Consider the following 10,421-nt stretch of genomic DNA (forward strand, 5'->3'; position numbering starts at 1 on the left):
CGAACCAGCAAATCCACTATCCAATCCGAGAGCACCTCGAATTGCTCCGCTTTCCGCCCCTCCCGGAAGTTGGCCGCTGCCGAATCCGCTTCGGCGACGGATTGGCAGCAGCCAATTGGGAGAGGGGAGGGACGAGCCGCCGCCGCCGAAGGACCAATAGCCGGTGGCTCACGATGACGCTACCGACATGGCGGCTGCGGTCGCACAGCCCGGGGACGTGTCGGGCTACTCAGTAACTCCGGCCGGTGCTCAGCGAGCGGAGCGGCTGCCTCATTAGTATTCGAACCCACGAGGCAGCGCAGCGGGCCCTCCGGGAGAGCGAGCGTCGCGGCCATGGCTTATCACTCCGGCTACGGAGCTCACGGTGCGTGGGGCGGGCGGGGCGCGGCCCACCTGCCTCCGGAGGGTCGGCGGCATGGCCCTCTCACCCCGAGGGAAAGGGGCGGCCTGACCGCTGCTCAGGGTGGCGGGTGTCATTAGGGTTCCTGCCCAGCTCCACTCGACAACGCGTCCTGGACTTCGCCCTCTCGGCCGATCTTGAGATGGGGCAGTGACAGCACAGCTGGGATCCCCATTCCGGACCCGGGCACGAACAGGGCCGCCTCCAGAACTCCATTCCCTGTCATGACCCTGCTGGGTCCCCGACCATTGCCCCGGGTCTTCGGGTACCCAGCCGTCGCCTTTCCCACCTTTGTTCATTTGGAGATGCCCTTGCAATTGTCTTCTCCACCTAGCAAACTTCTCACTCTCCAAGGCTGTTCAGAGATCACTTCCCTTGAGAGGCCCCCAGGAACCCATTCCCAGGCACGGCCTCCGCTCTTTCTTTGCCTACATTTAGCTCCTCTGAGAAGAAGCCCTGGGGAAAGGGAGGGTGGTTTGGGCTCATGCTTAGTATTCCTGTCACCTACTCCGCTACCTACAAACCCACAGGCTCCAAGCACAGGACCCGGGCAGCTCCGGATCCCCCTCCCCTCTTCGATGACACAAGCGGTGGTTACTCCATCCAGCCAGGAGGATACCCAGCCCCGGGAGCCGACGTGGCCTTCAATGTCAACCACTTGCTTGGGGACCCAGTGGCCAACGTGGCTATGGCCTATGGCAGTTCCATCGCATCCCATGGGAAGGACATTGTGCACAAGGAGGTGTGGTGCTCCCCCAGGGCGAGGGTGGCAGGATTTCTGGCCAAGGCTGGGGCATCACGGAACCCCACCTGCTCCTCACAGCATCCCTCAGGGAAGGAGCACGCAGAAGAGCACCCTGAGGTTCGGTGCACTGTGCCCCAGCCTCCTCTCTCTTCCCTCCCAGCTGCACCGTTTTGTGTCTGTCAACAAACTCAAGTATTTTTTCGCTGTGGACACAGCCTATGTGGCCAAGAAGCTAGGGCTGCTGGTCTTCCCCTACACACACCAGGTGAGCCGGCAGGCCCCCTCGCTTCCCTCATCCTGCTCCGGACTCTGGCCCCCACACCTCAACCCCCTTCTTTCCTCTCTTGTCTTTTCCCCTTGGCTGCCGCTGCCATTGCCAGAATTGGGAAGTGCAGTACAGTCGTGATGTCCCTCTGCCCCCGCGACAAGACCTCAACGCCCCTGACCTCTATATTCCCAGTGAGTCTTTGACCTGGGCTGGGGGATGTGAGGGGACTTGTGTCTTGAGGCGCCAACGAGGAGAGAGTCATGTGTTGCTTCAGCATCTGCTCTTGGTGCTTTTGTGTGTGGCGTTCACGCAATACCAGGTAGACAGCGGGTGACCAGGAAGGAGCTTCCTGGGTATGCCTTCAGCGACCTCAGGGGACACCCTTTGGACACCTTCCTGCCTCCTGACTTGGACTGTGCGCCTCCCCAGCCTGGAGCCTTGGAGTTAGACCTCACCCTGGCTCCTTTCACGCTTTTGTGAAACAAAAATTACCGCAGTTCCTCCTGCAAAGGCTTGTGGTGGAGTCTTAGCGCGGCGGTGTGCACTCAGCACAGCACCTGGCCCGTAGGAAGCAGACAGTGACTAGTAGCTGTCATCATCATTAGCACTGCCCCCAGGCCTGCTCAAAAGCCCCCTCCTTCTGAGTCCCCAGACTTCCTGTCCACATGGCAAGGTCAGGCTGCCCACACTTTGCTGTGGCTGGCGGACTCTACACCTGACTCCTCTGTTCTGAGAGTGCCCCGGCCAGCCCGCAGAGCAGCTGCCGGGAGGGCAGCTAGCCAGCCCAGGGCCCGCGGAGGGACATGGGCTCTTCTTCCACCCTTCCTTCCATTTCCCTCTCAGGACCACTGAGTAAGGCGGGCACTCCACTCTCCTTTTACGTGGAGAAGCCAAGCTCAGAGACTTGAGTATCTTGCAGGTGGTAGAGCTGGTTTCCTGACCCCAAACACTGCCCTCTGGTGGACACATCAGTTCTGGTGCTTCAGGCGGGCCGAGGACAGGACTGATGAGTTACTAGTAAAGCTGTGAAAGCCCAGCTCCCACTGGCTCTGAGCTTTTGTGAAAACAGTCACACGTGGAGCTCTGCATGGGCAGGGTGGCCAGAGCTGTAGCTGGCACCAATGTCCAGACTTAGACCTGGCTGCAGGGAGGTCACCCCAGGGCCTGGACCTAGGGACAGCCTGGGTCGTCCATCCAACCTGCACTTTGGTCCTATAGTTTTTCCTGAGATCAGTTTGGCCCCTGCCTGTGGGTCTAGGATAAGCAATAGCCTTGACCAGTGATGTTTCTGAGATACAGCAGGAAACTCGGTGAGTTTCCTAGCACAGGGACAGGGAGCCAGGTGGCTTGGTGGTCCTGAGAAAAGGATCAGGTGGCATTTACACGGGGAATGGGCTGAGCTGGGAAACGCATCCCAGGCAGGGTACCGGGGGGCTGAGTGTGAAGGTTGGTCAGGTTGGGATATGCAGGGAAGGAAGTATGAGGGGGAGACGGGGGTGTCAGTGGCCTCGAATGCCTAGTTGGGGAGGGCTCTGGTTGAGGAAACCAGGCTGATGGCATCTCTCTGGCTCTTGGCAGCAATGGCCTTCATCACCTATGTATTGCTGGCTGGGATGGCACTGGGCATTCAGAAAAGGTCAGTGCCAACCCCCTCCCCATTCCTGCTCTTCTCCACAGCAGCCTCGGGGATCTGTGCCAGGCCCCAAGCCCACTCCCAGCCCCCAGTCTCACACCTGCCACCGGAGGGCTGGTTCTCAGTGGCCCCTGCCCCTCCCCCCGGCCACAGGTTCTCCCCAGAGGTGCTGGGCCTGTGCGCAAGCACAGCTCTGGTGTGGGTCGTGCTGGAGGTGCTGGCCCTGCTCCTGGGCGTCTACCTGGCCACCGTACGCAGTGACCTGAGCACCTTCCACCTGTTGGCCTACAGCGGCTACAAATATGTCGGGTGAGCACCTGGGAGCCAGGCGGGAGGCTGGCCTTGGGGAGGGCTCTGCGGCCCTGGGCTCCTGGCCTGGAATGGTGACCCTGGGCGTGCTCTGCCCCCTCTATCATAGAGACCATTTCCAGCAGTCGCTTCAGGAACGGTGTAGTGTTGTTCAGGTGGGGAACGTACAGTCAGTCTCCGTGGGAGCACAGGGGGGAAGGGTCTGGAGCTGGGGTAGTGAAGCAGGTCTCAGATCCAGGTCCTGGGCCGAGTCCTGGGCCTTTCAGACTCATTCTGAGTCTAGGTCCCTGTGGGGACAGACTGGGGGCAAAAAGTCCCGGGTGGTGGTGGGTGGGGTCTGTGCTGGGCTCTGGGCCCTGGCTGGTGGGGCCAGTCTCAGGCCGGGACCCTCGTGGGGGTCTCCAGCCGCCTCCTCACCCCTGGCCTTGCAGGATGATCCTCAGTGTGCTCACAGGGCTGCTCTTCGGCAGCGATGGCTACTACGTGGCTCTGGCCTGGACTTCGTCGGCACTCATGTACTTCACCGTGAGTCTGCGCTGCCCCCGCCCGTCTTCCCCAGGTTGGAGCTGGGGGTGAGCCCTCCCCGTCCCCGCTCAACGGCAGCTCTTTCTTCCAGGTGCGCTCTCTGCGAACAGCAGCCCTGGGCCCCGACAGCATGGGGGCCCCAGCCCCTCGGCAGCGTCTCCAGCTCTACCTGACTCTGGGCGCTGCAGCCTTCCAGCCCCTCATCATATACTGGCTGACCTTCCACCTGGTCCGGTGACCCCTGGCCCCCACTGGCATTGATTTTTCCATACATTAAAGATTTGATTTCCTTGGTTTTGTCTGACCCTCATTTCTGGGGCCTGAGGGGGGTTGCTGGCACCTCCGCAGTGTCCAGGGGAACAGGTTTGGGACTGTCTGGAAGAAGGGGGACCCCAGGGAGGGCTCCCTGGGTCAGCGGCCTTGATACTTCCTGTAAGGCAGTGGAAGGGTTTCATTAGGAGCCGCTGTTTATGCCTGGGAATGTGATGATGGAAGGGGGCCGTGCCAGGGAGACCTCGAAGGCCTCTGGTCCATCTGAGGGGGACCCCAGAGGGTCTGTGGGCTGGTACGCAAGCCTAGCTGTGCTGAGGGTGTAGCTCATGGATGTCCCTTCTGTAGTCCCTTTCCCCCAGCTCTTCGAGCCTTCCAGGAGCAGAACTGGGGCCCAGGTGTTTGCAGTAGTTTATTCATATTTTGTCACAAATGGCCGGGGAGGGGGTGCCGGACTCCTCCAGGCAACATAGAAAATGGGTCCAAGAGACAGGGTGGGCTGGGCTGGGCAAATGGGGACAGGAAGGAGCTTGAAGAGAGAGCCTGGGGAAGGGGAGAGGGCAGACTAGGAGTGGGACTGCCCCCCTGCTGAGCCTGCTCATTCTGGGTGTGGGTACCCCCCCACCTGCAGGGGGAGCCTCAGGGTGGGGTTGAGGGGGGGGGCCCAAAACTTCCAGGGTCAAGCCCTGCCCCTTGGCAGGGCCCCAAGTCCTTCCCAAACTTGGACAAGGCCGGAGGTTCCGCCCTTCCAGGACTGACCGCCATGCCCACAGGCTGGAGGAGCTCCTGCCCCTATTTAGAGCTCTGCCCAGCCCTAGTCCAAGGGGAGTGGGCTCTGAAGGCGGGAGGTCCCCGCAGCAGCAGTTTGGGGGGTGGAGAGGAGGCCGGGGGCACCAGTGCCCCTTCCCTCCTCAGGGCTGAGGCCACTGCGGCCGGGGAGCAGGGCTGGGGGTGCACAGGCGTCCGGTCCGTTCTGGGCTCGCTCCCTGGCCGGCTTCCCCCTTAGAAACTCACCAGCGTATAAACCATACTGTGGGAAGACGAGGCAGTAAGCGGAGACCTGAGCAGGCCCAGCTACCGGCTGCCCGCCCTGCCACACCCTGGCTTGCTCTCAGTCCTCAAGGGCAAAGGGCAGGAACTAGGAGCCCCACCATTCCTGGGATTGAAGGCATGGTGCCTGGAGCATCCCTTCCCTGACTTCTGACTGCGGTGGGCAGGGCCTCACCTGTACAGATAATAGAAGAAGGAGAGCAGGTAGAAGGCGAGTTTGCACCAGGACTCCTTCTGGCAGTAGTTGAGGATGTCGGCATTCATGATGGAGACTGCATCATACATGACCTCAGAGCCATCCGCAGGGCGGTGGAAGTACCTGGGGCGAGGGAGGGACCTGAGTGCCCACCATCCAGGCTCCCACCCCCATCCTGCCCCTGCTCCCCCCTCTCACCCTCCCTGAGGCAGCTGCTTCCCTCACCTCCAGAGGTGGTAGAAGAGGAGGGGGATGTTGAGGCCCAGGGTCACCCACTCGGCTGCACACAGAAACATCAGACAGAAGAGGCCGTGGATGGAATACTCTGGGACCACCAGCTGGGGAGTGAAGGTGAGAGGTCAGTGGCCTGGTGCCAGGACAAACCCAAGCTTCAAGGGCATGGAGGGAGCTGGGATTTGGAAACTGCCCACCCGCCATGATCTCTGGGAACTACAAGGGCCTCTAGCCTCCCGTTCCCTCCCAGGTAGCAGAGCAGACCAAACAGGCTCCGGAGGAGGAAGGTCACAGAAAGGGGCTGAGCTGGGCTAGGAGCCTCCGGCCTCCAACCCGGACACTGACCTTCCTCAGGAGGCAGCAGATGCGTTCGATGTTTTTTAAACGCTCGCGCTGTAGGGGAGGAAAAAGCCGTGATGGGGACGGCGGAGGTGGAGGAGCAGGTATTGGAGGCACCCGCCACCCTCCCGGGCTCCCGCACCGCCCTGCCTGTGGCCGCCAGGGGGCACCAGAGCAGTCTCGGCAGGAAAGCAGCCACACCATCCCCATGGCAACCGTCACCATGGAGGGACTTTCACCCGCATCACCACGGCAACGGCGCAGAGCTTGGCAACGGCTGCCCCACCAGGAGGAACCCGAGCCCTGAGCCCGCGCCAGGTGTTCTCACCTGGGGTGGGGACAGACAGAAGGAGGGGCAAAGCCACCGGGCCTCCTCCCTCCGCACAGACACCCCCGTCTTCCCGTCCGCCACCCCACTCAGCCCACAACAGATGGAAAGACAGACGGACGGACACACCTCGGCACAGCACATGTATCACTTACTGCCCGCGCTGGGTTCCCCTGGTCGATGGGGTTCTTAAAGTCGGTCCGAAGCTCATCAAAGGCTATGATCTGGGGGAGGGGTGTGTGCCTGTCAGGGTTGGAGCAGCAGCGTATGGCCCCCCACCCGTCCTTCTGTGGGACAGTAATTCATACATGGGGGCCAGACCAGATGGAGCTTGCTGCAAAGGTGGGGAAACAGGCTCAGGGAAGGGCAGGGGCCGGCCCAAGGTCAAACAAGTCTGGAATGGAACCCTAGTGATGCCCAATACAGGCCATGTCCACGATGTTTCCATCCAAAACACCCTGAGATGGTATCTTCTCTGCCGAGCCCTGTGCCAAGCACTGGGGTCCCCGAGGCCTGGGACACAGCTCCTGCCCTAGTGGAACCCCAGGCTTGGGAGACTGGGACTGCATTCCAGGGTGATCAGGGCTGCAGGGCACAGGGAGAACCTGAAGTGGGTGCCTGACCCAGTGTCGGGGTGATGCAGGGTTCCGGCTGGACTCCGGTGTTTGTCTGGTGAACAAATGGGGTTGGGGGAGGGCAGTCTGAGCAGCAGGAACAGCAGGTTCAAAGGCAAAGGGCTGAAAGAATATTCTGGAAGTTGCAGATTCTATGGGGCTAGAATGAAGTTGTGAGGTGAGTGGGAAGAAAGAAGAAAATGGTGAAAGATGGGCTGGAGAGGTCAGCAGTCAGCCATGGGTGCTCCGTGAGGCTGGACCGATGTTGGACTTGAACAAACAAGGAATGGGGAGCCACTGGAGGGGTGTGATGCAGCAGAGTGGGGGCGCCGAGTCGACGTAGAATTGATGGAGCAGGAATTACAAACCGGCTAACAGTTTCAGCCAGGATGTACATCATGCTTACTCGATGCCAGCAGGCTTTGTTTGTGAACCCATTTAATGCTTGCAACAACCTGATGATGTAGGTATTATTTCCATTTTGCAAACGAGGAAACAGACAGAGAAGTGACTAGTCCAAGACCACACAGCTAGTTAGTGGCAAGCCAGGATTCTAACTCAGACTCTAGAGTAAAATCCGTAACCACCTTACCATATTCGGGACAGACCAATGAGGGGATCTGAGTGAAGGGAGTGCAGTGGGAAGGAGAGGTGGGTGGGTTCCAGGGCTGTTTAGAAACCAGGCTCCAGAGAGCTTGAAGAGCATCGGCGCCGAGGCAGAGGGGCCCAAGGTGCCTTTGTGTGTTAGGGCACCTGGAGGGGCAGTATCCTCACTGGGATGGGGAACCTGGGGGAGCAGGTGTTTGAGGGGATGATGGGACAGACCTCGGGAGAACTGGCACGGGAGGAGGTCTGGCAGAGGAGCCTTCTGGGGTTCCCTCCCCTCAGCAGCAGCCTAAGATGAGACAGCAGGCCCACCGGGCCCTAGCAGCCCAGACCCCAGACGCCGGGAGGGAGAGAACACGGGCTTCCTGTTCTCCATCTGGAGCAGCACCCCCAACTCCCTACTGACTCTGGGCAGCCACCCGCCTGCCAGGCACGGCAACAGGGTCCACAGCGAGTGGAAGGGTGCGTCTGCCTGCCCCAGAGCGGGTACCATCAGCAGGAGGCGGGTGTCTCGCCTCCTACCCCCCAGGCTGCCTGGCGCTGACTCAGCCCCCTGGAACAAACAATCCCCCACGGTGACAGCTGACACGCGTCACTCACCATCAGGGTTGCCTAGAAACCAATGGGCTTGGGCTCAGGCTGTGGGGTGGGATCTGGGGTCCTGCCCTGAAAGGTTCTAATTCTTACCAATTTGGATCTAGGACCACACCTCCTGTCCCCACCCCACCCCCTGAGCAGGCCCTGCTCTGGGCACTGTAACGTACACACCACAAGCCCATTTCACCGACGAAGAAACAAACTCAGAATGAGGGATCTCTGCTAAGGTCACCCAGCGAGATCGTTGAGCCAGCACGGCGCCTGACATGCAGTAGGTGCTCAGTAAATGTCTGTTGAGACAGCTTGGGCCTTTCTCCCAGCTTGGGGACCCCACAAGGGCAAAGCATGAGTCTTATTCATCCTTGACTTTCCCAAAGCCACCCAGAGCTGGTTCTCAGGAAGCATGGACACAAGTTAGTTGGATGGATGACTTCTCTGAGGACCCCCTAAGGACAGGGACCCCCCCCCCCATAGGGACTGTGGGAGGCCTCTGGGTAGGGAGGGGCCCAAAAAGGGGCTTCTTGAATTCGAGGAGCCTTTCTCCCAGGAGCTGGTTCGCTCTGAGTTCCCAGGCTCAATCCCTTCTGTCCTCAGGACCCCAGCCCTCCTGCTCTGTCCAAGGCCCAGATGAAATAGGGAACTCAGAGAGAGCAAGATGGGGGCGGGGGTGGATGGAGAGAGGGGAAGAGAACAGAGAAAGGGGGAGGGAAAGGAAAAAGCAACTGAGAGGCCCAGAGAGAAAGACAAAGCCAGGGAGAGAGAGGGCTGGAGATGGGGTGTGTGTGTGTGTGTGTGTGTGTGTGTGTGTGTGTGTGTGTGTGTGAAGGTGCCTAAGGGAGCTCACTCCTTACACAGGAGAGACAGTCTGAGTCCATGGAGTCCTGATAGAAAAGAGATAGGCAGCGGGGGCAGCAGGGGATGGTGAAGGGAGACTGGTCAGAGCTGGGGAGGACCACGGAGCAGGCAGGCAGCAAATCCCAGGAAAAGGAAGGAGAAAGGAAGTGGGGAGACCAGGAAAGAGGCAGGTGAGACAATGCGGAAGAAGTGAGAAGGAAGGAAGGGGGACAGGGAAGGACTTGAGGGGGAAAGGGTAACCCCACAGAGGAAAAAAATCAGGGAGGTGTGTGCTGGAAGTGCCAGCAGAGTTGAGTGGGCCAGGGCGAGATGGGTTGGCTGTGTGATGGGGGCTGAGGAGGGACAGAGGAGGAGGGAGGGCAGCGAAGGGGGGCGGGGGGAGCTAAAGGCCCCAAACAATGAGCTGAAAGGCTGGTTGATGGTTCTGTGGTGAGGAAGGGAGCCAGGCAGGCGCACCACCAGGAGGGCCGAGAGAGAACGGGGGAGAGGGGACCTCTCTAAGGCAAGGCGGTCAGGACGAAGAAATGAGAAATGGAGATTCTCAAAGGCCAGGTGTGAGGCCAGGCCACAGTGAGAGACAAACCACAGGGAACAGCAGACAAAGGGGAACGCGGGGGCAGGCAGAGGAGGGAAGCTGGAAAGTGGGGAGGAGACGTGGTGGGAAAGGAGGGGAAGGGAAACCCAAGGTGAGCTGGGTGGGGGGGGCAGGTCTCTGGGGCTGCTCAGAGGCAATCGCTGCTGGGTCAGGAGGGGGATGGGAAGGAAAAGGGTTAATGGGCTCTGCGATCTGTGGGTCCTGTAAACAGATGCAGTTGCCATAGCAACCGGCTCCATCACTCAGGCTGGAAAAACCCACAAGGGGGGTGAGGGGGGGGGGAGCAAGCAGACCGACGGAAACGGGGGCAACTGGATGGTGATGGTGGTGGGGGCAGAAAGAAGCAAGAACCCCAGAATTCCACCCCACACTCCAAGGCTGCTTGGGGCAGGGGAAGGGAGTCAGGGACGACTGACAAACCCACCGCGGCGGGGCGGGGGCGGCGGAGGAAGGGGCCTCCCTGGGAAGGGAAGCCGACCACAGGGTACTAATGGGGCCTCAGAAGCCGGCCGGTGGGGGAGCAGAGAGGAATCCCCAAGTTTCCCTGGGCCCTGAGACCATCCATCCTCGGGTGCCCTCCCGCTCCGGGCGCCCCTTGCCCCACCCCGCCCCCAGCCCCAGCCGGGCCTTACGTGCCAGATGACAAAGAAGATGAGGGAGGCGCACAGCACCAGGGTGAGCATGTAGCAGAACGCGGCGAAGGTGAACGCCATGGCCCCCGCGCCGGGCGGCCCGGGGGGCGCCAGCGCGGGGCCCGGGCGCAAGGGGACGCCCCCCGGCCCGCGCTTAGGGCCGGCCGGGCATGGCCCGCAGGGCTCGGGCTCGGGGTCGGGGGACGCTGGCGGCGTGGCCGGGGC

General features: G+C 60.9%; 2 protein-coding genes across 2 annotated transcripts; one reads left to right on the forward strand and one right to left on the reverse strand.

Moving 5' to 3' along the window:
- The first annotated feature begins 158 nt into the window (after positions 1-158).
- YIF1A (Yip1 interacting factor homolog A, membrane trafficking protein) lies at positions 159-4,175 on the forward strand. Its single transcript, XM_008146920.3, has 8 exons — positions 159-364; positions 931-1,142; positions 1,306-1,410; positions 1,526-1,604; positions 2,992-3,049; positions 3,200-3,355; positions 3,787-3,880; positions 3,972-4,175. Exons 1-8 carry the CDS (start codon positions 334-336, stop codon positions 4,116-4,118), a joined length of 882 nt encoding a protein of 293 aa, XP_008145142.1. The 5' UTR covers positions 159-333; the 3' UTR covers positions 4,119-4,175.
- A 388-nt stretch (positions 4,176-4,563) lies between these two features.
- Positions 4,564-10,277, reverse strand: CNIH2 (cornichon family AMPA receptor auxiliary protein 2). Its single transcript, XM_008146922.3, has 6 exons — positions 10,197-10,277; positions 6,453-6,521; positions 5,976-6,023; positions 5,622-5,734; positions 5,376-5,519; positions 4,564-5,180 (listed from the first exon to the last, which is right to left on the reverse strand). The coding sequence occupies exons 1-6, from the start codon at positions 10,275-10,277 to the stop codon at positions 5,153-5,155; spliced, it is 483 nt and encodes a 160-aa protein (XP_008145144.1). The 3' UTR covers positions 4,564-5,152.
- Between the last annotated feature and the right edge of the window lie 144 nt (positions 10,278-10,421).

This window comes from Eptesicus fuscus, chromosome 13 (genome assembly GCF_027574615.1).
Source record: "Eptesicus fuscus isolate TK198812 chromosome 13, DD_ASM_mEF_20220401, whole genome shotgun sequence".
Taxonomy (NCBI): domain Eukaryota; kingdom Metazoa; phylum Chordata; class Mammalia; order Chiroptera; family Vespertilionidae; genus Eptesicus; species Eptesicus fuscus.

Coding starts and splice junctions, on each gene's coding strand:
- YIF1A (XM_008146920.3), top strand. CDS start 334: ATGGCTTATCACTCCGGCTACGGAGCTCACG. Junction 1,143..1,305: donor AGGACATTGTGCACAAGGAG/GTGTGGTGCTCC, acceptor CTTCCCTCCCAG/CTGCACCGTTTTGTGTCTGT. Junction 3,050..3,199: donor GCACTGGGCATTCAGAAAAG/GTCAGTGCCAAC, acceptor CCCCGGCCACAG/GTTCTCCCCAGAGGTGCTGG.
- CNIH2 (XM_008146922.3), bottom strand. CDS start 10,277: ATGGCGTTCACCTTCGCCGCGTTCTGCTACATGCTCACCCTGGTGCTG. Junction 6,522..10,196: donor TCTTCTTTGTCATCTGGCAC/GTAAGGCCCGGC, acceptor CCCCTCCCCCAG/ATCATAGCCTTTGATGAGCT. Junction 5,520..5,621: donor CTCTTCTACCACCTCTGGAG/GTGAGGGAAGCA, acceptor CCCTCGCCCCAG/GTACTTCCACCGCCCTGCGG.